The sequence below is a fragment of the Schistocerca piceifrons genome, chromosome 2 (assembly GCF_021461385.2).
Source record: "Schistocerca piceifrons isolate TAMUIC-IGC-003096 chromosome 2, iqSchPice1.1, whole genome shotgun sequence".
Classification (NCBI taxonomy): Eukaryota; Metazoa; Arthropoda; class Insecta; order Orthoptera; family Acrididae; genus Schistocerca; species Schistocerca piceifrons.
The window spans coordinates 291,503,345-291,529,023 of NC_060139.1; the positions used below are offsets into that span (position 1 = coordinate 291,503,345).

A 25,679-nucleotide genomic window follows, 5' to 3' on the forward strand; every position below is an offset into this window, starting at 1 on the left:
CTGCTCCAGTGACGAATCCCTCAACAATTACACCAATAACCTGACCAGTGCTTTCCTCTCCCGCAACTATCCTGCAGACCTTGTCCACAAACAGATCTCCCGAGCAATACGTTCCTCCCTGTCCAACAGCAATGTTCCTACCCCCAGACCACACAGAAGCATCCCCCTTGTCACCCAATATTATCCTGGCCTCGAATACATCAACAAATTACTCCACCAGGGATATGACTTTCTCAAGTCAACCCCTGAAATGAGATCATCCCTTGACAAAATTCTCCCCACACCACCCAGAGTTGCCTTTTGTCACCCCCCTAACCTCCGTAACATCCTTGTCAAACCCTACAATATTCCCAGACTACCTTCTCTACCCAGCGGTTCCTACCCCTGTAACCGACCCCGCTGCAAAACCTGCCCCACGCATCCCCCCACAACCACCTACTCCAGCCCCGCTACTGGTAAAACGTACACAATTCAAGGCAGGGCCACGTGTGAAACTACACATGTCATTTATCAGCTGACATGCCTGCACTGCAGAGCCTTTTACATCGGTATGACAACAACTAAACTGGCTGAGCGCATGAACGGACACAGACAAACTGTCCGCCTAGGAGATGTTCAATACCCAGTAGCGGAGCATGCCTTCCAGCATAATTCTAGGGGCCTAGGAACCTGCTACACTGTATGTGCCATTTGGCTTCTCCCACCCAACACCAGTCCCTCTGAACTGCGGAGATGGGAACTTGCACTCCAACACATCCTTTCATCCCGCCATCCCCCTGGACTGAACCTACGTTAAACAACCTCACTCCCATTTACTCTTCAGTCTTCTCCTCTTTCCCTTTCCTCTTTAGCCATTCACGCATCTTTTCATTCTACATAGATGTGTTTATCTTTATACTATATACCTCTTTACTTCTGTATGCATCCTCTTTGGTTTGAAGCTGGCACAGTACTTACAGTAGAATATCTTTGGCTTCCCTCTGACAACCATGCCTCCATCCTTGCTACCCTCCCTGTTTTCCTTTCCCTGTTGCTTCATATCTTGGGCTGTGAGTAACTGAATCCACTTTCCCTTCTTCCCTTTCTTACTCCTCTCTCCTCCCTGATGAAGGAACATTTGTTCCAAAAGCTAGAAACTGTAACAATGACGACGTTGTACTATCGTACATATAAATAATTTTTTTTTTTCCATCTGATTTTTCGTTAAACTTGAGTAATTGATGTTCTGATTTCATTTGTTTTCTTGTTTCATGCCATTGTGTTAAGAAAACTGTAAACGAGTTTCAATGTGAAAATTAATGTTTATGTCAAATGTCAAGCAATATTGTAATAGAATTGAAATGTAACAAATGTTGAAGCTGTTGTAACATGTTTAAAATTGTAACTGTGCGTCTGGTCCATACGTAGGCAATGTATTAGAATATGTAGAATGCAAAACCTCGGGTGAATACCCTGTCTGTAAGGGAGCGGTAAAAGGTGGATGGCAGGCGAGCACCGGAAAATGCACACGGGCACTGCGCAGCACAACGGGCTCAGTAGTAGTAGTTGGAGTTTGGCATTCGTCTGAGCAACACGTTCTGGATCGAGGAGGCTCTCCTGGAAGACGTAGTTTCATTGAGCCTCGAGTATGCCGTTACAACGCCCATACAGCATGGCAAAATACCATAGGCACTAAATGGAAAAGTATTGCGACGCTATGAAGAAATAAAGTGCCGATACGTCAAGAGCCATAGCTGTGGTTGTATGTGTGCTTTGTGCCTCGCCATCTCGCCACCCGCCAACCGTCGCATCGATACAAACAGGTTGAAATTTTTAGTACTGTATTCGTATGGACCAGTGTTACTTTTGTTCCATACTGTTCAATAACAACTTAAATTTTACCAGAGCTTTCCTATCATTTAATTATCCTGACAAATAACCTAGATAGGGTCCTTTCCAAATGTTGTGCAATCCGAGTGTCCCGAGATGAAAAATCAAATTTTGTGTTAATAATAATTACTTGCAGACCTAACTATGTTAGAATGGTGTTTTAAGAACTGTTTTGTTAATGAACCAGTAAATGAATAACGAAGGTCTGATAAAGTTGGAAGATAACTTTAATATTGATTTAGTAATGAAGTTTAATTATTTCGAGACAGATATAAATGTATTTAAATGAGTAGGAAATAAGATAAAGAGAGTAGTAACTCATATATTGGAAATCTTGAGCGCATAACGGTGTCAGTAATTAATTTTTTCAATACAGTGATCACAACAGTTTCAAGGTCCCCCCCACCCCCCATTTTTATTCATTTGAATTCTGAAGTGCTCTAAATTGATTTGACCAGCAAAAGTTGAAGTCAATATATATGTCAAAAGTTATCAGTGTTTTATCTTTATCAAAAAAATGACATTTTGTGTGTGGCCCCAAAGTGCTATTTCTAGGGTAACCTAAGCCCGATTTTAATCAGATCAATAGACAGTACGGAGTTTGGTGGTATACATTATAGTGTAGTGTTATGTATTCATGGTTTTTCCATATCAGTACAGAAAGTGAAACTATCAGTTCAATAGATTTTCTGGTCATAAAATTTACTATATTATGCAGTGTTACTACGTGTTGTTTTGCATGAATGTACATCAACTTGTACAGGGAAGAAACTCAGTTAATGCCTAATTAGGCTGGCGACCGTATTATTAACAAATTGGTAGTATCTTCTGTGTTACTTTTTGTCTGTCCTGACGTGTAGTTGTATTTCGGACTTATTTGACGTATCATTGTTATTACCGAGTGGGTGTAAGTCTGATTTGCCTACATTCAAGAAGATGCGGTCAATATCTATACAAAAATCCTGTCTCGTAAGGTAAACCCCACTCACTTACCATAGTACAGGCTTTAATGAGAATTGTGTGCCCCACGCGCACGTTACAAGTGGCTCCCGGTGACAGGACATCCAGTGTTGTCGGTCACAAATTAATGTGAATACCGAACAGTGGATGTTCAGTGGCACAAATTGTAATAATATTCAGTAAAGTAAATAGCAGTGAACGTCAAGTACGGTAGTGAGGCGTAACTTGCGTTCGGTATGGACAAGAACGTAGACACAGTAGATGTGCCGAGCGTAATGAAAAATGCGGCTGGCAATGACAGGAGTTTACGCGGCCAGATAACAGATGGCGTTAGCGGTAGACAATTGGGGTACATACAAAATCATGAACATGTTAACGAACAGATTGAAATGTCGAGATTGCCTAGAACACAGCAAGGAATAAAACAGGAAGTAGAGGATGACTTTGTAGATGATAGTGGGTATGTGAACGAATCCACTGAGATGTTTGATTCACCACAGATAAAGAAAGAATCGAAAGAAAATTTTGATGTTGGATTGGAACACACCGATTTAGTAGAACAAAACAGCGTAAAAATTTTAAGCATGAACGATTTATTCGAACAATTAACCAAACAAATTGCAGGACAGAATGATCAGCTTAAAACACACGTTGACAAGCAGCTCAAAACATAGAATGATCAGCTTAAAAAACATGTTGATCAGCAGCTTAAAACACAAAGTAATCAGCTCAAAACACAGAATGATCAGCTTAAGGCACAGGTCGAAGAACAGGGAATTAAAATTAGTAAACAAATAGAACAGGTAGAACAAAAAGTGGGTAATTTAAGCTCTGTAGTAAATACTATGAAGCATGAAATTGACGCAATTAATAAAAATATGAATACTATGCAGGGGGAAATTGATAACATTAACAGTAGGTTTGATGTTGAGATTCTCAACATCCAAGAGAAAGTAGAGCCTCTAGTTGAAACAAAAGTAGACAAAAAGGTTTTCGGTCTTAAAACTGAGATCGTAAATGAATGCCAACACGGAATCTCACAGTTGAAAAAGGCAGTTTCAGACACTGAAAGAGATTTAGGCGAAAAAGTTACCGGATGTGTACAAAAGTGTGAACAAAATACATCGAAAATTCAAGGCAAAATTTTCGATCTCAAGAGTAAAATCAAAGATAGGCCTGGTGTTGTCTGTAATGGCACACCACTTACGAAGCTGTTGGAAGGTGGGGAGCGCTTCGATCCCGCCAAGAAACATAACGGATGGCATCCGTTGGATTTCATTAAAATTGCGAGAGGATGTTTCCTGAACACTTGTCTGGTCAGGAGAAAATAAACGTAGTAATTAGCGCCTTAGCAGGTGATGCTAAGTGCTGGGGAATTAACTTGAATACTGAACTAATGACGTTCAAAGAGTTTAAACAAAAGTTTACAGAAGAATATTGGTCCGAACAAAAACAGGATCATTTGTGGCGCGAGTTTATCATGGCCAAACTTCATGATAACAGGGGCAGAAATTCTTTGAAAGATTTCTGCGAATATTGGTACCGAAAGTTGACACATTTAAGAGGGAGAAGATCCGATTCAGAAATCGTATGGGTGCTATATAAAAAGCTTCCAGAAGATTCGAAGAGATACGTGGGAAGCAATCATCGTAGCTTCCAAGCGTTTCTCGAAAGGGTCGAAGACGAAGACCACTGGCGCAAAAGTCGTGCCAATTATCACAATTTTAGTAACAAGAATAACCGCAATAATGACGAGAGAAATGACGGTGATGGGTTTCGCGTCAACGTGATACAGAGAGGTAGAGGAAGAGGAAGAGGGAGTTATCTAGATCACGGTAGAGGGTACACCACACAAAATAATAACGACGCAGGAAACTGATTTCCGTGAAAGTTGCGGGCCAAACGGAAGTGGACAGAACATACCGGCCCCGATTTAAGAAACATTACCAGACTGACAGTAAAGTTATGAGACAGCTTAGAGACAGGCGTGGAACGACGCAACGTGTTGTTGCGGAACAAGTGTCAGGTGCGAGCGCAGATGACTCATCTTCGCCGCGCAGAGCGATACATGTTAACAGGCGAGTGGAGCATCAGAGGGCAACGGCCCAGCCTAGCAGGATAGATGTTCAGAGAGAAGCCGCTAGCAATGCGGCAGCATTAGGTACGAACATTGCCGTAAGAACTGGTGAATACATTACAAGTGGTAATTCTGTGGCGAAGGAAATAGTAGATGGAACAGTGGATACACAGAGGTGCGGTTAGCAGTGTTAGCAATGAAGTAAATCGCGAGAATGAATTAGCAGAAGTAACTGATTGGCGTGTGCGGATCGATGATCTGTACAAGGGTCTCAAGCAATGTGAGTGGGAGGATTTTAAGGAGGAGTATGAGGCAAGGAGGTTAATTAGTGAAAAAGGAAATAGTAGGGACGTCGATAAGGTGACTTGGCCCGAATTTGAAGAGGAGAGAGTAAATAGCGCCGCGCAAAGTACGCATGCTGCCGATAGGACGAAGGTTAAAGATAGGAAGGAATTGGAGGATGAAATCCTAAGCATTGATGAGGAAGTAACTTCTGTTAATGATCCGCCAACAGTACAAGCTGTTACCAAAAGGCACCTTGGGAAAGGACTAAGAGTAACTGAAGTCCACGAGGATTACACTAAATATGAAGTAGCAGTGGATGTGAGTAAAGCTGATAATGAGGTCGTTTTGCCAAAAGAGGATATTGAGTTAAAATCAAAATCTAACGAAGATGCAGAGGAAGAACTTAGTTCCTGTCTCAGAAAAGCTTTTATGTTAGAAACTGAAAGCGATCCAGAATGGTCGGATTCTGACGATAGTTCAGATGACGAGTATTTCGGTACTAGTGAAAATAATGGGAATACAGCTAATTGCGATATTGTACCTACTGATGACGAAGTTTCAAAACAAAACCCAGATGTTGAGACTGAACAAAGAAAGAAAGAATCACCTGACGACTCAGTGTTTATTTTGCAAAGAGTTCAAGTAAGTAAAGACTTTGAACTCCAGAAACCTAGAAAGCCACCAGATATAAATGGCTCACAGGTCAGGAACTTATCTTGGGATGATGTCACAGTCGACCAAGGTGCATTGCAGAAAAAACAGGAAGGGGCATGATTTAGAGCCTGGGGCAGATTTATATTGGACTTTGAGAACGTTATGAACACAGTACATCACGAAAATACTGGGTTCCCACCGGAAGAAATTTTGTTAGGCAGCAGAAGTAAAAGTTTAATTGAGGAAAAACTAGAGTTTCCACCTTGTATAAGCTTGGGGTTGAGTCAAAAGAAAGAATTAGTCAGAAAAAGGGCAAAGCAAAAAGCTGAATCTAGATCTAAAAGACATGATAAAAATCTGAAAGTTTCAAAATTCAAAATTGGGGATTATGTTCTTTTAAAAACCCACGAAAAATCTAGTGAACTGAACCATGAAATTTCCAAATTTAAATACATTTATAATGGACCGTATATAATACAGAACATTCCACATGATAATGCTTACTACCTGATCTACCCAAAATCCAAAAGACCTTTAGGTGTAAGAAATGTTGTGGACCTGAAACTGTATTTTCCTAGGAGTGAGTAACCTAAGTACAATCAGAAAGCAATCTGCAGTAAATGTGCTGGATCTAATGCTGAAACTATTTTATTCCAAATGTAACAAACCTTTGAAAATGTATGTATACCAATGTCAGTGTGCTAATGTACTTATGTGAGTTTCAGATTACCAAATGTACTATAAATGTAGAGGTGTATGGAGAAAAGAGCTGAAAAGAAAGAGTAAATGCTGCAAGCCAAATAAAAGATGGGACCGCCAAAAACCAAAGAGGGCAGATAAATAGTCAAAGAAGAATTGTAAGTGTGGTACAGGAGATGTGATAAAATGATGCGAAATGGACTACCCAAATCTGAATAATAGGCAGTAAATATATGTAGTGATTTTTCTAAATATTATTGTGTGTTTATTAGTAAATAAGGAAATGGACTGGCAGCAACAAATTGTCTTATAGTGTATATAGGTATTTGTATATGCTTTGTAGTTAAGTGTTTGTGTTTCAGCTTTTGAATTTATTTTTCTGAGAAATTTAATAATAAGTAATTTGCTATTTAAATTATGTTGTGATAGGAGGTTGGACTGTGCAAAAGGCACTTAAGTAAATGATAGGTAAATGTTCTCGATATATTAAAAAGTATAGACCTATATGAAGTGAGTGAAAGGAAGTTTTGTGGTATAAACTTTTATGATGGCACATTCACACAAAGATTCAGAACCACTGTATAAATATAAAGTTTAGTGTTCCCATCAAATTTGCACTTAGTGAAATTTACTGGAAACAGGGACATGTATAACAACAACAACGTTGTACTATTGTACATATAAATAATTTTTTTTCCATCTGATTTTTCGTTAAACTTGAGTAATTGATGTTCTGATTTCATTTGTTTTCTTGTTTCATGCCATTGTGTTAAGAAAACTGTAAACGAGTTTCAATGTGAAAATTAATGTTTATGTCAAATGTCAAGCAATATTGTAATAGAATTGAAATGTAACAAATGTTGAAGCTGTTGTAACATGTTTAAAATTGTAACTGTGTGTTTGGTCCATACGTAGACAATGTATTAGGATATGTAGAATGCAAAACCTCGGGTGAATACCCTGTCTGTAAGTGAGCGGTAAAAGGTGGATGGCAGGCGAGCATGGGAAAATGCACACGGGCACTGCGCGGCACAACGGGCTCAGTAGTAGTAGTTGGAGTTTGGCATTCGTCTGAGCAACACGTTCTGGATCGAGGAGGCTCTCCTGGAAGACGTAGTTTGATTGAGCCTCGAGTATGCCGTTACAACGCCCATACAGCATGGCAAAATTCCATAGGCACTAAATGGAAAAGTATTGCGACGCTATGAAGAAATAAAGTGCCGATACGTCAAGAGCCATAGCTGTGGTTGTATGTGTGCTTTGTGCCTCGCCATCTCGCCGCCTGCCAACCGCCGCATCGATACAAACAGGTTGAAACTTTTAGTACTGTATTCGTATGGACCAGTGTTACTTTTGTTCCATACTGTTCAATAACAACTTAAATTTTACCAGAACTTTCCTATCATTTAATTATCCTCACAAATAACCTAGATAGGGTCCTTTCCAAATGTTGTGCAATCCGAGTGTCCCGAGATGAAAAATCAAATTTTGTGTTAATAATAATTACTTGCAGACCTAACTATGTTAGAATGGTGTTTTAAGAACTGTTTTGTTAATGAACCAGTAAATGAATAACGAAGGTCTGATAAAGTTGGAAGATAACTTTAATATTGATTTAGTAATGAAGTTTAATTATTTCGAGACAGATATAAACGTATTTAAATGAGTAGGAAATAAGATAAAGAGAGTAGTAACTCATATATTGGAAATCCTGAGCGCATAACGGTGTCAGTAATTAATTTTTTCAATACAGTGATCACAACAGTTTCAAGGTCCCCCCCACCCCCCTTTTTTATTCATTTGAATTCTGAAGTGCTCTAAATTGATTTGAACAGCAAAAGTTAAAGTCAATATATATGTCAAAAGTTATCAGTGTTTTATCTTTATCAAAAAAATGACATTTTGTGTGTAGCCCCAAAGTGCTATTTCTAGGGTAACCTATGCCCGGTTTTAATCAGATCAATAGACAGTACGGAGTTTGGTAGTATACATTATAGTGTAGTGTATGTATTCATGGTTTTCCCATATCAGTACAGAAAGTGAAACTATCAGTTCAATAGATTTTCTGGTCATAAAATTTACTATATTAAGCAGTGTTACTATGTGTTGTTTTGCATGAATTTACATCAACTTGTACAGGGAAGAAACTCAGTTAATGCCTAATTAGGCTGGCGACCGTATTATTAACAAATTGGTAGTATCTTCTGTGTTGCTTTTTGTCCGTCCTGACATGTAGTTGTATTTCGGACTTATTTGACGTATCATTGTTATTACCGAGTGGGTGTAAGTCTGATTTGCCTCCATTCAGGTACACGCGGTCAATATCTATACAAAAATCCTGTCTCGTAAGGTAAACCCCACTCACTTACCATAGTACAGGCTTTAATGAGTATTGTGTGCCCCACGTGCACGTTACAAAACATAAATTTTCGGTTCTGTTTTTTGTGTATCTATCGGCTGTACTGAGCTGAGGTAAGTACTGGCCAGCCCCTCTATCTCTTTGTTAGTATTTGTTTCACATCTTTATATGAGATTTTCCATTAATCATTTAGATCAACAATAATAATTTGTACAAATATACTTCAGCATCATTTGTTCACTGGCAAGCACTTCTTTGACATCATGGATATCGTATTCTCTCCCTTCACCTGTGGCACCACAGAGTAGGCAACACCACCCAGGAGGTGCCCTCTCACAGCCCTCCCCCCTCGCTGATAGCACAGGATTGGTACAACTCTCATCTGCACAAACTACAAAAAAACACCTCCCAAAAGTGGTGTGCTTCCTACTTATTAACCACCTTAACTCAATATCTTTTATCAGCCGATCAAGAGCAAGGAAGTGCGACATCTCATTCCCAGAATGACATCTCACATTTCACTATCTGAAGTAAAATTCTGTTTCTGCATGCTCTTGCACAGAGGCACGACATCACATTTGAGCACAATTGGCTGTTGTCAATTGCTGTTGTCCACCATGGTGGAAGACTGACACATTCTTCAACACCAGTATCCAGAAAACATTTAGTTGTCACACCCTTCTCCTACTGATTAAAATTACTGGTGTGTTTAACAATCTCTATGGCCTTCCATATTACCCACTTGTAGCTGCCAGTAACTGACTCTTATCAAATCAAATTGTTGGGTATCAAAAAGAAATTCATCCAACCATTGCATAATAGCCAGGAATATTTTAATAAGTGTGTAAATTCTGACCATTAAAGTTTATATTTTCCAATTTCCTTCAAATGTGGGAAAAGGAACTTTTTTATAATGGAGGGCTGTCTTGAAATACTAGTCATAGTGCAAGCAAATAGTAGACATCATCTGGTTAAGAGCTTGTCATTGGCTACTTCTGACGAGACATATAGGTGCAGTGCCATCATAATTTATGTGCACAGGCGTGGTGTGTGGATGAGTGTTTAGCCAAGCTTACTTATAAAAGACTCATCAGTCACCAGAAAGAACACTGTTCCACTACGTTAACCTACGGTAATTTACATACATTGTTGCTTATCTACTAATGTGTGTAACAAACTGCTGAATGTAAGTTCTGCACCACCCTCATGATTTTTACTGTATGTGGATGAAGTTTTTTAATTACTTTTTTTAAAATCAGTAACATCTTTCTGAATACTCTTTGTAACCACAGTAAATATATACACACAACCACCTGTGTATTGGAGAAAAAAGAATAAATCTAGATTCTTGGTGCAGTATAGTAGGAGGCATGTAATCTCCAAATGTGAACAAGACTTTGCGCCTAGAGTTGCCTTGAAGGTTCATTTCAAAATAAGATCACGTGTGTATTGTCACTTTACTGTAAAAAGGGCTGTTGCACAAGAAATTTATATGTTGAACTACTATCATGAGATACAGAACACTGAAGCTGTGAAGGTGTCATAACACCAGCTGAAGAAAGCTACCAAGAAATTATAGCTCTTGCAAACTTTAAGGAGAACAGGAGAAAACTTTGCAATACTTTTTGGAGGTGACTCAGAAGGCTGTGTTGACTCAGACAGTATGCAACCGTCTCCACATCATCAATTTGATCTCTGCGTGTCCATTAAAAATAGCAGTACAAACTCAGCAGTGCTGTGGTGCGAGAAGAAGGTGGCCAAGGAAACTACTGGGATGGAACATGGATCAATGGCATTGAGTTTTTTTCATTGTCAAGTGAAGAATTTGTCTGATACCTGACAACTGTCATAAAAGAATGTATGGGTGGTTAAATAGCAATGCATACTTTAGGCAAAGAAGTCCCACAGCTTCGAACGGGATTTAGGTCAGTCATGTTTTCAATTGCTACCATGTTTGGATGCTGGACACCTCTCATCACTATTAAATGGTAATTTGAGGTTTTTTTCTGTATCAGGACACAATCCTACATCCCATTATACAGGAATGCAGACAACATTTCAGTGATGGATTCACATCTTAAGACAATAAAGCATGACCATTCAACATTCACCTTGTGAAAACCTATTGGTGCTGAACAAAAGAAATGTGAAGACCACAGGAAATACACGCTTGTACATAAATGAATTGTATTTGACCACAAATAGCACCTCTGCAATGCCTTCAGCTGGTTGCAAGTGTCAGCCATGGTCAGAACAGGTTCTGTGTAGCTGTAAGTGCATTATGTTGGTGCAAAGTGAATTCAACTGTGGGCAAATTTTTGGTACTCTTATGGTGGGTGTTTCCATAGCCAAGGTAGCCAAAGTGTTTAGTGTTTTAAGAGAAACCATATCAAAGTTTATTTCTCTAACAAAAGCATCGCAATCTGTGTTTGCCAGTCAACAATTTTAAGGTCTCCACCATAAGTAGAATATTACAGCTTAGCATCCAATAATAATGTAGCACATTATAATGAAATAATTTTGTTTTGAAGGATTTAACATGCACTTACTACATATGAAACTGTTCACATATGAAGAGTAACACAAAAAGCACAAAAACAAATTTTAACCAACTGGGCATCTACAGAAATAAAAGTACTTGATAACTCACAGCCTCTGAATGCACAGGATGGACAGCAAAAAGCAATGCAGTCAGGAACGATGCTCTTGGGCATCTGCCACCATAAAGTATGTCACAGAATGGTAAAAGTAGTACAGATGCAAGAGCATGCAGCCATATGTTGGTCACATGAAATCCCCATGGCTTCAGTCCTCCAGATAACCAGTAATTCCACCTACAAAATCAGCACGCAATCAATAAAAGAAATAAAAAACAAAAATTAAAAAATACAGATTCCAGCTGGGGCCAACTGAAGGAGCTGATAATGTTTGTGTCACGAACAAGTACGGCAGTAAAATGATTATGACTTTAAACTGCGAAAGGGATTATGCAAATTCCTGTTCCATCACATGGACTGATTTTTTCCTCATTTCAGGCAAATTGTAAAATATTTCCTTCAAATATGTGTAGTTTAGGTTTGTTGGGGGACATTTATGAAAGTGTAGGGCATCTGTAAAGGAAGCTGTATGCACAATGCTAGCTCAACCAATTTTACAGTACTGCTCCAGTGTCTTGAGTCATCGTTAAGTACCTGTCACAGCAGACATTAGATTAAATTCAGACATGTGACACTAGGATCATAAGTGTTTAAGTTTACTAGAAAACTTAAATGGAATTTTTTGGAAGAAAGGACAAAGTGTTCTTGTGAAAACTTGTTGGATAAATTTGAGGATTCTACATCAGAGGAAGACTGTGCAGTAGCTACATTGTCTCCACCATACATGTGACATACCTGGCCACACATCAGCTTGTAGTTTTTCGGAGGCAGCGATCATGGCGAAAAATGTACAAAAATCAGACCCCCTCACTGAATTAGTTATGGCCAGTCCATGTCTTAATTATGCAATTAAGTTGCATTTATCTGGTATGCACATACTGTGCCTTCTAATTAGACAATAGTCACTGTCCAGTATAACCTAACCTAACCATCCAACAACAGTCTCACTCAGAGGACCAATGTGTATGGCATTTTTATATTCAAGTTGATCAGCAACCATTGTTAACTGTCCTACTTCACTGTACACTGTCTTATTCATGACAACATATCATTGCACCTTTACATTATTACAGTTCAGATTGACATTGGTTTCGTGCTCACAATCTAGGCACTGACTGTCTTTCATATTCAAGTTAATTCACATATGTTATTAACAGTTCTGATACACAGTCCAGTTTCATATTAAGTTAAACACATTATTGCATAAGTACATTATGGCTCTTTTGACTGATGTGAGTTCACACTCAAAATCTCGTAACAGACTGACTTAAAATGGCATTAGGCCCAGTGTCTATATTAGCTTTGCAAACATGGCTACTTAAGTTTCACATTGTTAAACATGTAATTTTGATGATTTACAATTAGAATTTTACATCTCAAATTAATTGAATAGTGCAGAAAAATTGGTTTTGGTCTGAACTTTATGTTACAATAAGAGTTAAAATTGAAATAAGCCTTCTTGACAATGAAACTGGATAAACAGCTAATTAAATGATGCCATACACAAAAGTGTTAACTGGACACTAATTAAGTGCTGATGTTCCTACAATGTTATGGAAATTAGCTTCTTGAATACTTTAATGATGTCTATGGGTTGTTTTCCTAACTTGATCAGTAATATTGTAATTTCATATGTTTACATGTCAACAATGTGACTGGAATAGGAAATAATTACTGTTAGCTTAGTGAACTGAACTTTAGCAAAACTTTTTTCTTGAAATTGTTCAAATTAATTAGGAAATTGTTCTGACTAATGTAATTTAGCAAAGTTGGGCCTGATGTTATACTCAGAATTACAGAATGACAGCTATATCTTATGGCACATCTCTCAGTAACACTAATGATAATTAAGAAGAAAAAAATTCAATCATTAAAGGACGCAAATAACAAAACAAAATGGGAATGGGTCCCAGCTTGCTTTGCTACAAAATCTTTGTAGCACCATGAGCATAAGATAGGAGAATTTAGTACATGTAAAAATGCATTTTCCCCTTGTTCTGTATGCAAGTGGAATTGCTCAGAGTGCCATTAATATTTGCTTGTCAAGTATAAATGTAGACAGAATATTGAACTCTAACCTTCTTTCTTTTTTTCACTCTATACTTTGATCAATGACATCAAAATTATCTCTTCACTTACCGCTTTGCGTGCCTCTTATGACAACATTGGAGTGTGTCTGAAGCTTTACTTTTAAATTTTGTTTGATTCTTTAAAGCCCCCTTCACTTTCTCTCCAGAGATTTACTGAACACCATTATACTAAATACTGAACATAGACTGAGGTATAAATCAAACTGAAATGTGATACCCTGATCATTCTCATTGCACTGTGAGCATAATACATGGCAAGTTACCAAACCTCTTGATAATTTGTTTGATACTTTCTAGTACCGTATACTGAATTTTCTTGCACAGCCCACTTAGGTTATCTGAAAATATGGTGGCTGACCATTTTTTTAGTTACTGAAGGTGTAGATTAGTAGGGCATCCTGGCACTTAGAAGTCACGGGGCGAGAGAGAGAGAGAGAGAGAGAGAGAGAGAGAGAGAGAGAGAGTGTGTGTGTGTGTGTGTGTGTGTGTGTGTGTGTGTGTGTGTGTGTAAGCAATAACAAATCATTAAAAAGAAAATGTACATGAAAACTTATGCCAGTCAATAGTTGTTTCATATCTACAAATCTCTAATACATAAGTATATACAGATATAGTATATATAAGTATATATAGAATGACACATATAAACAAGTGAAGATTATATTTTTTTGTACCTGAAAGAAAGGACAGTCAGTGGTCTGTATGACTTGTGGCTAGTCTTGTCTGTAAGTCTCGTCCCCCAAAAATCATTGAAAAATAAATTCCAAACTGGAGTCTCAGGCCGCAAATCTTCATTATTCACAATGGCTTCAGTGTCGTCAAATACAAATTCACCATCAACTGAGTTTTTGTAGCAAAGTATTGCCACCAGGCCAACAATAACTGCTGAAAATGGTCCTGAGAGTTCTGAAAAAGATGGAGAAACTGATTAAGATGTCTGAAATAACAATATTGAACCAAATTTCACTCTCCTATACTGCAACATAATATATATTGAAAAGAAACTTTCCCTGGATTTGAATTGTGATTTGTGGCTTGTGCAGACTGTGTCCTATGGAATAAGCTAACCAAGCATGACTCATGAAAAAGTACAACTTTTGTCAACACGAAGATTGATTTTAGCACGACAGTGAATTATTAGGTGTGGTCCTAGTGTAGGCAGTATGCCCATCCTTTTCTCCAAACTTGAAATGACTTTCTCAGGCATTTATGGGGGAACCACACTTTAATGTGTGGACTCTATCATGGTACAACTTGGTATTTATCACATTAATAAATCAGTGTCCAAGATGAGGTAAAAAATGTTTTACCTGAGACCATAATGCAGTTAGCTAAGTTCAATTTTCTTAAGGATTTTCTGTGCTGACATATTACTTCCTAAAACAGTGAAAATGACACGGTTATACACTAACATTAATTCCAGGGATATGAGAGTGTTCAAAAGCTAAAATAATCTTTATTTTTCATATGATACTGTAAGGTCAGTAACAGCAATATGGATAAACATCTCATCTTTCTATATGTCAAAAACAAAGCAACCTTCCATCTTTTTTACGTACTTCTCCACACGTCAGTCCTCCTATATAAAGCAACTAGTAACAGCATAATCAAGTTTTCAAGAAGGTACTATCCGATCACTTCTTTAACGGGGTCTATCTAGTTTAGAATTAGCACAAGTCTGAAGCTTTTTGGCGGTGCAGTAGAAAGCACTGCTTCATTTTCCCTTCTTTGCCAATGTTGTGTGGGGAAAAACAGATCCCTGTTGCTGCTCATCTACACCTGCAGAAGGCCAGTTCTGCGCAGTAAATGGTATAACACCATTGACTAATACAGGCTTTGAACAGAATTCTGTTGCTACGGCAGAAACATTTATGATCTGCTGAAATATTCAGATTCGGATGCTTATGCTGTTAGGGTTATTGCAAATAACAGTGACAAACATATCAGTAAATTATCCTACTATGCATATTTTCATCCAATGCTTTCATATGGAATCACATTTTGCAGTAACTAATCATTAAGAAAAAAAGTATTCATTGCAGAAAAGCACGTAATCAGAATAATAGCTGGAGCCCATCCGAGATCAGCTTACAGACATTTATTTAAGGAACTCAGGATATTCACTGTACCTTTGCAATACATATATTCACCTACGAAATCTGATATTAATAACCCATACAAGTTCAAAAATAATAGTGAAGTGCATAGCTATAACACTAGAAGAAAGAATGATCTTCACTATTCTGGGTTAAATCTGACTTTGGTACAAAAAGGGGTTAATTATGTGGCCACAAAAATCTTCGGTCATTTGCCAAATAGCATTAAAAGTCTGACAGATAGCCAACCAGCATTTAAAAACAAATTAAAAGAATTCCTGAATCACAACTCCTCCTTAATTTCCTCTGTGAGCTGGACTACTTTAGGACAAGGCTACAGATTCTCTTAACGAACAATATTGGTGTTTCCACATAGGGATACACCCTAAAAGGATGGGGAAAAGATTAAGGTTTAATGTCTCATCAGTGATGACATTGTCAGAGACGAAGTACAAGGGCCTTTGAATAAGTAATGCAACATATGATTTTTCTCAAAGCAGGATCATTTTATTCATGATTTAAATACACAGTATTTTCCCCCAGTTCTTTGGCTACAAAATGTTACTTTTCAACTTAATCTTAGTTCAATTCTATGGCCACCTTAATGTGAAAGCATTACATCATGGTACTATCCTACTGGTTTGATCTCTGCCAAGTTCTAGCTGCATCAGTAACTTTTCCGTAACTGCTCTCGAGCTTCCCACACAGTCCGTTCTTCAGTGGGCCAATGAGATGGAAGCCAGAATGTGAAAGATCTGGGCTGTAAGGCAGATGGAGAAGAATAGCCAATCAAATTTTGATCTCTGCTCGGGTGTACAGACTTCTGCATGGCCTTACGTTATCATAGAGAAAGAGAAGTGTGTTCACATTTTTTGCAGCCATGAACACGCTGTAATAATTTCTTCAGTTTCTGAAGAGTCTTGTGATGGACTACAAAGTTTATAATTTGATAGTGAAGGAGCACATCGAACAGAATAACCCATTCAAAGTTCCAGATGACTAAAGTGCTGACTTCACCAGCTGAAGGTACTGTTTTGAATTGATTCTTTGAAGGAAATCCAGAAAAAAAAATGGGGAATTCATGTTTCATCATTTGTGACAATGTTTGATAAGAAAACCTCTCTTTCAGCTTCATAACAAGCAAGCAATTTGGTACAGATGTCCCTTCTTTAATCTTTATGCACTTCAGAATGGTTTTGGGGAACACAGCAGGCACAAATGTTTGAATATAATGACTGGTGCACAAGTGAGTCAGCACTACCAACAGAGATGTTAAGTCGAGCACTGTGTTGCGCAACTGTCATTCATCAGTCACTTCAAATATGTGTTTCCACACACTGCAACATTGCAGGCATCATAGCTGTATGTGGCTGGCCTGCGCATGTGGATAAGACAGATTTCCTTCTCCTTGTTCTGTTGACAACAGACACTTTGCCTGGTGACACTGTGCTTCTATCCAGTGCCCACTATCCCTAGTTATTCTGAAAAAGCCTGTGAATATTTGTGATGGCTTCATTTTCCGCTAAAAGAGTAGCTGCTCTTTGTTTAGAATGCACCTTAGTTGCAAATGTAATTTTGAAGGCATAGTAGTATAGCCACCTACTGAGAGTTACTAGAAATATACGAGATGATGCAGGAATGTTTAAGGATGCTGCAAACAAACTTACAATTTTTCTGAACCAAAATTGGCTGAGACAAACAATTTGTTGCATTACTTGTTGAATGCCCCTCATACAAGCTTGTATTGTGGAAGAAAATCAGCTGTATTTCCCCCCCCCCCCCCCCCCCCCCCCCCGAAAGAAGCATTAGATGGGCAGTCACTGTGAAAACAATGCAGGTACGTGTGCACAGAAAAATAACTGCAACTATTAAGACATGGAGAAAAGTTATTGGCCTCACATGGAACTGATATTAATGAGATTTTCTTCTTGGTATACTGGTGAATGTTGTAGCACGCAGTTATGTCTCCTTGCCTCCTCTAGCTGCTCCTGGGAGTTCTGTGTGTTCTTCACTTTTCTGGAAACAGCCACAGCACCACCACTCAGTTAACCAAACACTGAAAGACCTGTGTGGTCAGGAATGACAACGGGGGTAATTCCACCTGATGGCTTGGGTATAAGCAGAACCTGCAGTGCTTTAACTGGTCCTTTATGGTTCAGGGTGCTTTTAGCCTCATATATTGCTGTCGGGATTAAGTTTTTTAAACATCCCTGCTCTGGGTTCTTCTTCTTCACCATTGCCTTCTTTTCTTCTTCTTCGGTGCACAATGTGTGGCATTCATAACTTGTTGGAAATTTACACCCATGCCCAACTTAATTTTACCACACATGATTTTATCAATTACAAATGCTGAAATCATGTGATGCTTTGATCTGCATGCAAATTTTGTTTGGACAGCTTTTAAAGTATGTGTCAGTTTTATTCATATGGATAAGCTGAACTAACAAAAATTTATTATTAATCGAAATTCATCCAAAGTTGGTATTGGTTTCTAAGGAATCTGTTCCTACACGAGCTGCTGAATTTGTGTGTGATCATGATCTTAAAGACAATTCACTTGGGACATGTGAGAACTGCAACAACTGTGGAAGTGCACCATCTGATACGCAAAAATCAACAACTAAAAGTGCAATGAAATCACTGTTGCCATAAGAACATTTACACGAAAAAGTGGCTATGGAACACATTTGTGCAAGATGGGTGCCAAATCTACTGAATTTTGACAAAAAGCAAAAAAAAGGGTAAATGTCTAAAAATTAAGAAAAAAGACCTATTGCTTTAGTATGCTGATTTGAACTTCAATACTGTACATCAAATTTGACAATGCCACCACTCGGCTGATCACCTGGGAAGACTTTATCACTCGAATATGCTCAGAAAGCCTGCAGCCACATATGTCCAATGACTAGCCTACTATAGTAGTGAATGAGTATTTTCGGAGAGGTTTTGGCAGTACACTTCAGATTAGGAGGCTGTTCACTGGAAAAATACTGGAGAGTGTGAAATGATCTGATAGTGAGTTACATATTCCACAGATCATTTGAAAGATTCTTTTATTGAAATGATGTGGAACAATTCAGTTTACAGGTTATGTACACATGATTAATGTTAAGATTAGTGAACACACATTATTTTTTGTCCTAAATTTAATTTAATTTTCTTTTTTCTCTTTCATTTTTACTGTCGAGCAATTTCTAAGTAGAAATTTGTCAATGGAATAGGGGGTGTCCACAAGAAATGAATCTAAACTTGCTTCGCTACATGTCAGACATTTTATGTTATTGGGCAAATTATCAAAAATTTTTTATTGTTGCATATTGAACTCCTTTCTGAGCCACTGACAGCTTTAAGAGTGAGTAATGAAGGTTATTTTTCCCTCTAGTGTTGTAGGTATATATATCACTGTTCTTCTCAAATTATGATGGATTATTTAAGATGAATTTCATTAGCTAATATATGTTTGTGATGGCACAGTTAAAATGGCTACTCCCCTTCTCCCCTTAAGAGGTCCATGGGTGAACACCACATATTATTCTTACTACTCACTTTTGTGCAATCAATATTTTCTTCCTAAGTGATGAGTTGCCCCAGAAAATTATTCCGTGTGACATTATTGAGTGGAAACATGCAAAATATGTCGCAAGGTTCATATGTTTGTTTCCAAGATTAGCAATTATGCGAAGAGAAACAGTAGCTGCACTTAATAGTTTGTGAAGCTCAGGAATATGCTTCCACCAGTTAAAGTTTTCATCAGTCTGTATATGACTGTTGCATAGAAATAAATGTAGTGTGTGCTTTTTTTTCAATATTTAAGGAGAGTATATTTTGAGTACCATGTTTGCTCAATGAATGTTAAGTGGAAGGTCATTCCCAAAAAATTGGGTATGTGTTAAATCACCAGTTCCACATAACTTGAGTTTTTCTAAGAGAGTTTCATGATCTACACAATCAAATGGCTTGGAAAGATCACAAAAAATACCAACTGGCAGTACATTGTTATTTAAGGCTTGTACTATTTGATGAGTGAATGTATACATACCATTATCAGTCGAGCAACTCCTCTGGAATCACAACTGAGATAAGTTAAGTAAATTGTTATCACTTATGTATAGGCTACTCTTGAGTAGATCACTTTCTCAAATATTTTGGAAAAAGATGACAGTAAGGAAATTGGATGATAATTATTGAAATCCATCTTGTTATCTTCCTTATGAGGTGGTTTAATAATTGTATATTATAACCAATCTGGAAAAATTCTCTGTGCCAATGAAAAATTGCGAATATCAATAAGGACATTGCTTATTATGTTGGAACAACTTTTCAGAATTCTGTTTGAAATTTCATCAACTGCACAAGAGCTTTTGTATTTTAGTATTTTTATAATTGTATTAATTTCAGTGAAGGATGTTGGTGCTACTTCTAGATGCTTAAAGTTTTATGGAGTGACATTTTTAATACATTCTCTTGCTTTTTCAACTGAACCGTTACATCCCACATTTACTGCTAAAACATAGCAGTGAAAGTGATTGTTAAATGTACTTGTAACTGATGAATTATCAGCCACAACATTGTCATTTAGTTTATTGCTATGGAATTTTGTATTCTAATTGGCTGTTCTGTCTCCTGTTTGACAATGTCCCATACAGTTCTAATCAAGTTATCTACACTGTTTACTTCTGTCAGAACATGCATACTTCTGGACATTTTAATGATTTTCCTTAAAATATTACATTACTTTTTGTAGTATACAAGTCATGTCAGATCTTGACTTACTCTGGCCTCTACATAAATTTCCCTTTTCCTGTTACACGAGATTATAATTTCCTTAGTTATCCACAGCTTACTCCCCCTCCCTTTTCATAGATGCTCTGGATAATTTTTTAGGGAAGTGACTTCCAAATATTGACACAAATTTACTATGGAATATACTGAATTTGACATTGGCATCTCTTTCTACACATTCCTCACCCCCCACAGCCCCTTTCAGTTTACTCTTAAAACACTGCATTCTGTTCTCATTATGAAGCCTCACTGCTTTGTATGAGCTTGCCTTAGGGTTATAAAGTGTCATACCATTTATATCCATTACTTGTGCATCATGATCAGATAGTCCATTACCAATATGGTACACATCAATTGTTTCAGTCTGAGCACTGTCTATGAAAAATGTTATCAGTTAGTGTCCTATTTTGCTGCACAGGAGTTGGTAAAGTGACTACTGAAATTATACTGAAACACCCAAATAATAATTCTGGTTCATTTTTCCTGTCTGTGCCTTTTAAGAAATCTGCATTGAAATCTCCACAAACTACTAACTGTTTCTTCTTGTCTGACTGGTTACTCAGTAATGCATCTAATAGCTGAAAGTAATGCAGCAAATAGCTAAAAGTTGCCTAGAGGGGATCTGTACACTGTTACAGTTATCAGAGAAGTTTTCTGCAGTGACAACCCACAAGCACATGCTTCTAGGTTCCGATCAACAGAAAAATTATTTGTTTTAGAATTTTTCACTTTGTGTCCAACTTTTACATATGTTGCAACTCCTGCTCTTTTTCCAAGTTGACTCTACATGAAAAATGATGCAGGTCTATAATCCCTGGTATGTAATATCTCCATCACTGTGGTTACATGATGTTCAGAGATTGGTGGAACAATTTTCCACATCTTCTAGGCATACAATAAGCTGATCTAGCTTGATTTTCAGACTTCTAATGTTCTGATGAAACCAATTTTATGGTCTCACATCCCTTTAATTTCTTTCAGTAATGTCAATCTGCAACGTGACTCTAACCTAAAGAATGTGCCCCTTTGATTCCAACAATTAGAGATTTTCTACATGCTTGCAGCCCCCTTACACTTTCTGCAAGGTGCTCAGCTAATCTTTATCTTCCCTCTCCTACTCAAGTGGTAGCCATGATTAGTGTATCCCCAACTACCAATCACAGCAACAGGCAGGGAACAGATATGCGACTTTGTTTCAGTCAAAAACAACTAGCCCAGCTCTTTTTCCACACAGCTAACAACTGTGTTAAACCAGGACTGGTTGTGTTGCTGCAAAATCTCAATAAACCCCACATGAGTATGTGCTGTTGCTACTCCTACTTCCTCCAGGTCATCCTTAATGCTATATTCTAAGTTGCTAGCTAAGCTGTATCCTGCTCCTTCAACTAAGAGTACCTTATGCTTGCCATCAAAATCTGTGCACAAGGCCACTATGTTCTCTGTCACCTGGCTAAGTTTGGCACTAGGTTTCACAGTGCTTGTGCCCTGGTATTCTACACCTTGCACTCCCTGTACCAATTGGCCTTCTGTAACTGCTCCCTAGTAGGCAGATTCTTTTTTTCTAGGTGATTTTTCTACTGAGCTAGCATTAAAGTCATTCCTACGAGTCCACTGCATCCTATTAAGCAGAAAAACTGATTTAGGCCCATCCCCTACTTACAGTAACATGTTAAACTGATTGCTAACCAGAATTTGAAATGTTATTTCTTAAGTTTTCTCCTTTTGCCTATTACTTGTCATCTTCTCCCAGCTCCCATTGTCTCTTTCCCCCTTCAACCTATCAAATTCAAAATGTGCCATGTCTAATTATGCCTGGAGGACACAAATCTTTCTTTCATTCCACAATTTTCTTGTCTCGGCTACATAATCCACAACTCCAAGGAACAGACTCATCTGTCACTTTTGTAGCTTCCCCACTGCATTCTCCCTAGTGAAACACCAAAACAAAGCTGAGGACTAAATTGATAAATAAATGTATTGTTAACCTCACCGCCACATCAAGATCATTTCTCACTAGTGACGTAAAATGGGGTAGGCATGAGTGTCGTTCTGGTGGATTAATACACTGAGGGTAGTGAAGCACCCATTGTAGGCTAGTACGCTCTGTGACAGGATGGGCAGTTTGGTTCTTTACCAAAGTCTGTCAGTGACCGATGATACAGATGGGTAGTGGGCAGCTTATAAGTAGTTATCTCACATGAAAAATTGAACAGTAGTTGAGAAAAAATGAAACTCTGCCAGTGGATATTGTGACTGACTTATTATTTTACTCTGCTGTTTACAAAATAACAAAAACATTTCATTATATAACTAGTTACACTGGAAATTGTTCTCATGATTGTGGCAATAACAGAGTAAAATAATATTTGAAGCATTTGTAGTGAATTGACATACAACATGACTGTCTTTAGAGATGTGATTCTGCCTCTGCAAATGAAGGATATGCCAGTGACAGACTGGAATAAGATGTACTGGCAATCCTCAGCTCAAACACTTGTGTCTATTTATATTTGTATATATGACCTGTAAGAGATTTTCTTTTTATTAAGCTGATCCATCCTATACAACTGTCAAATTAGTCTTGGACAAATAAATTACTAATTCTAATGGATAAGGCATATATCCTCATATTGCATAGAAATGACCTGTGTGGTGAAGAGTTTAAAACACAAAAGACAAAAATATGAACAGGGACATAACTTCTTTACTCAACCAATTTCCTGTAAGTCATCACATTACACCATTATCGTATTAATTCCCCATTTATTCCATTTGCTAATGGCATTTAAAAGAATCTGTTTTGTGTGTGACACTTAAAAACATTTCTTTTTTGTTTTGTTTTGGCAACTCTTCCGCCACATGTGGGTAAAATAAAGCAAGTTACTTTCAGATTCTTACTTTTTCTAACAGACAACCTCATCCGCTTTCAACATGGTATTTGTTTATTGTTTCAATAAAGCCTCTACCCGTATACACTAAACTGAACTCTGTTGTACTGTCATCCTAAAAGGCATTGGCCTGCTGACAGATCACTGCTTCATTCTCTGTCATAAGAGAGCAGTATTGCTGATTTGCCAGCTATAATTGTGTATTCCTATAACCCTGCCAGAGTTCTGGCATTACACAAATAATTGTTTAGTTTTTGTTTCGTATAATGCTGGTGTTCATTAGGTATATGAATGTGGCTTCTATTATTTACAGACCTGGCTTCTTGGCGGAGAATAGCTAAACAAAAATCACTCCAGGAATTCCTACCACAAAGTTGCTATGAAGCTGAGATAGAGAAGAGATGCTATGTCACCTACCTAACTAATAAGAAATGCAATATTGTTAAATAGTTACCGGCAAGAGAAACCACACAACAGCACACTAACCACAAAACATTCGATGGCAATGCACTAACAACAACTTGTTACCTATTACTGTGATTTCAAAGAGCAATCAATTCAACATACACCATGCTTACGAGCAGCCAATATCACTCATCAATACAGCACACAAGTTGCTTTACACAACAGGCGAAACACAGAACATTAAAAAAAAAAAAAGAAGAAAAAAAAGAAATGATATTAGGTTTTGGCAGTAGCTTCAGTACGATACAAAAATGAGACAATTGGTATATTATTTTCAAAATAACTTGTGGAGCATTAAATTGGAACTCCTCTTGAAACTAGTTATACTGTTACAATAGCTATTATGTTCCCTATATACAACACATATATAGGAATTTTCGTCACATTACAACTGCAATTTACGCACTCGGGAATGGTAATCCTGAGTCCCAGGAGACTTCTCTGCGTCTTGAGCCGCGTTTAGGCTTATCGTCATCAGAGTCATCTGACCACCTGTCACCTATTCTCTCAAACAACTTTTGATTCACATTTCTCATTTTGGTTGGTTCTGTTCTCGTTATAATACTATCTGGTGGGCCTCAAATTTGAAGATTTATTTCTAATATTTACGTTATTTATGTTTTGCAGGAATAAAAACATAAAATTTCCCACAGCGACAACAGGATATAGTTTTATAAGTACAGCCTTCTCCAAAGGATTACATGTAATTCACGAAAAAACTGCATCCAAATACATTATTCCAAAAATTTCAGTCTTTCATTTGCTTTAATAAAAAACACAGGAATTTAGCTGACAGTTACGTCAAGTGAGCACATCTAGTTAAAACTGCCATTTCAACTTGCTGATTTATTTCAGTCCCTCGAATGACTCGTGGAATTACTATCATTTTCGATTATTTGAGGCGAGTTTCATTACGCCAAAAAAGCAACTACTCCATCCACGACGTGAGCAAGCATACCGGCTTCTTAAGTACGTAAGTGCAGATTAACACTGTTGATAAGACACACGACGCAGTCGACATTTTCGGCACTTCGATACTTGATTCTACTCTGCAATCGACTAACTTTGCCCTATCAATCCTGGCGGCGTATGATATAGGCGGCCGTGGATTACTGGTGATCTTAATTAGTATCAAAGGCGAGAAATCTACAGCTGTAGATAATATTATTAGCTGATAATGTACAATATTATTGAAACTGTCAGTAGACGTCGGTGTCAAGAAAATTGCGCAGTTATTTATTTTTGTTTGTTACGACGCTGCCGTTGACACACATTGCTATAAGAGACTGAAAACTATACGAAAAATTGATACATGGAGCAGCAGTAAGCCAGGTTTCCACAGGCATGAATTTCTTACACATGCATCCCTCTAATCGTATGCTTATACACACATTAAAAGCCGGGTTCACACACGCTTGTGGCTTTCTGTACTGATGCCTAGCTAGCCTACGTATCACACAAGACGCCACAAATTATCTGTTATTGCACAGCTTTCGATATTTTTACAACTGAAAACATACGGGCAAGCATTAATGTTATATAGTGCAGGTTACAGCATTAAAGCTGTGAGAAGCGTCAACTACAAGGAAGACGAAATCCAAATGTTATGCCTGAAAATATATTTCGCGCAGCGATAAATCAGGGATCGCAACACATTTACAAAAGAAATAAACACTCAAAGACGAAAATGCTGTCTGCTATGGAAAACTAACGGACAGCTGGCATTTCAGAATCATCTGCAGACACGTAACTCTTCCAACAAATGTATTCGTTTCTGTAGGCATTTCTAAATAGCTAA

At 37.8% G+C, this 25,679-nt stretch overlaps 1 protein-coding gene across 2 annotated transcripts in view; it reads right to left on the reverse strand.

The window, feature by feature from the left end:
* LOC124776381 (protein O-mannosyl-transferase TMTC4-like) overlaps positions 1–24,900 on the reverse strand; it is a 138,922-nt gene extending 114,022 nt beyond the window's left edge. For both annotated transcript variants that reach the window (XM_047251347.1, XM_047251346.1), the window contains exons 1-3: positions 24,288–24,900; positions 14,325–14,556; positions 11,554–11,737 (exon numbers count right to left, since the gene is read on the reverse strand). In XM_047251347.1, the coding sequence (XP_047107303.1) occupies positions 11,554–11,737; positions 14,325–14,556; positions 24,288–24,417 (546 nt within the window). In that variant the 5' untranslated portion in view covers positions 24,418–24,900. The remainder of the gene's footprint in view (positions 1–11,553; positions 11,738–14,324; positions 14,557–24,287) is intronic.
* Positions 24,901–25,679: the final 779 nt, after the last annotated feature.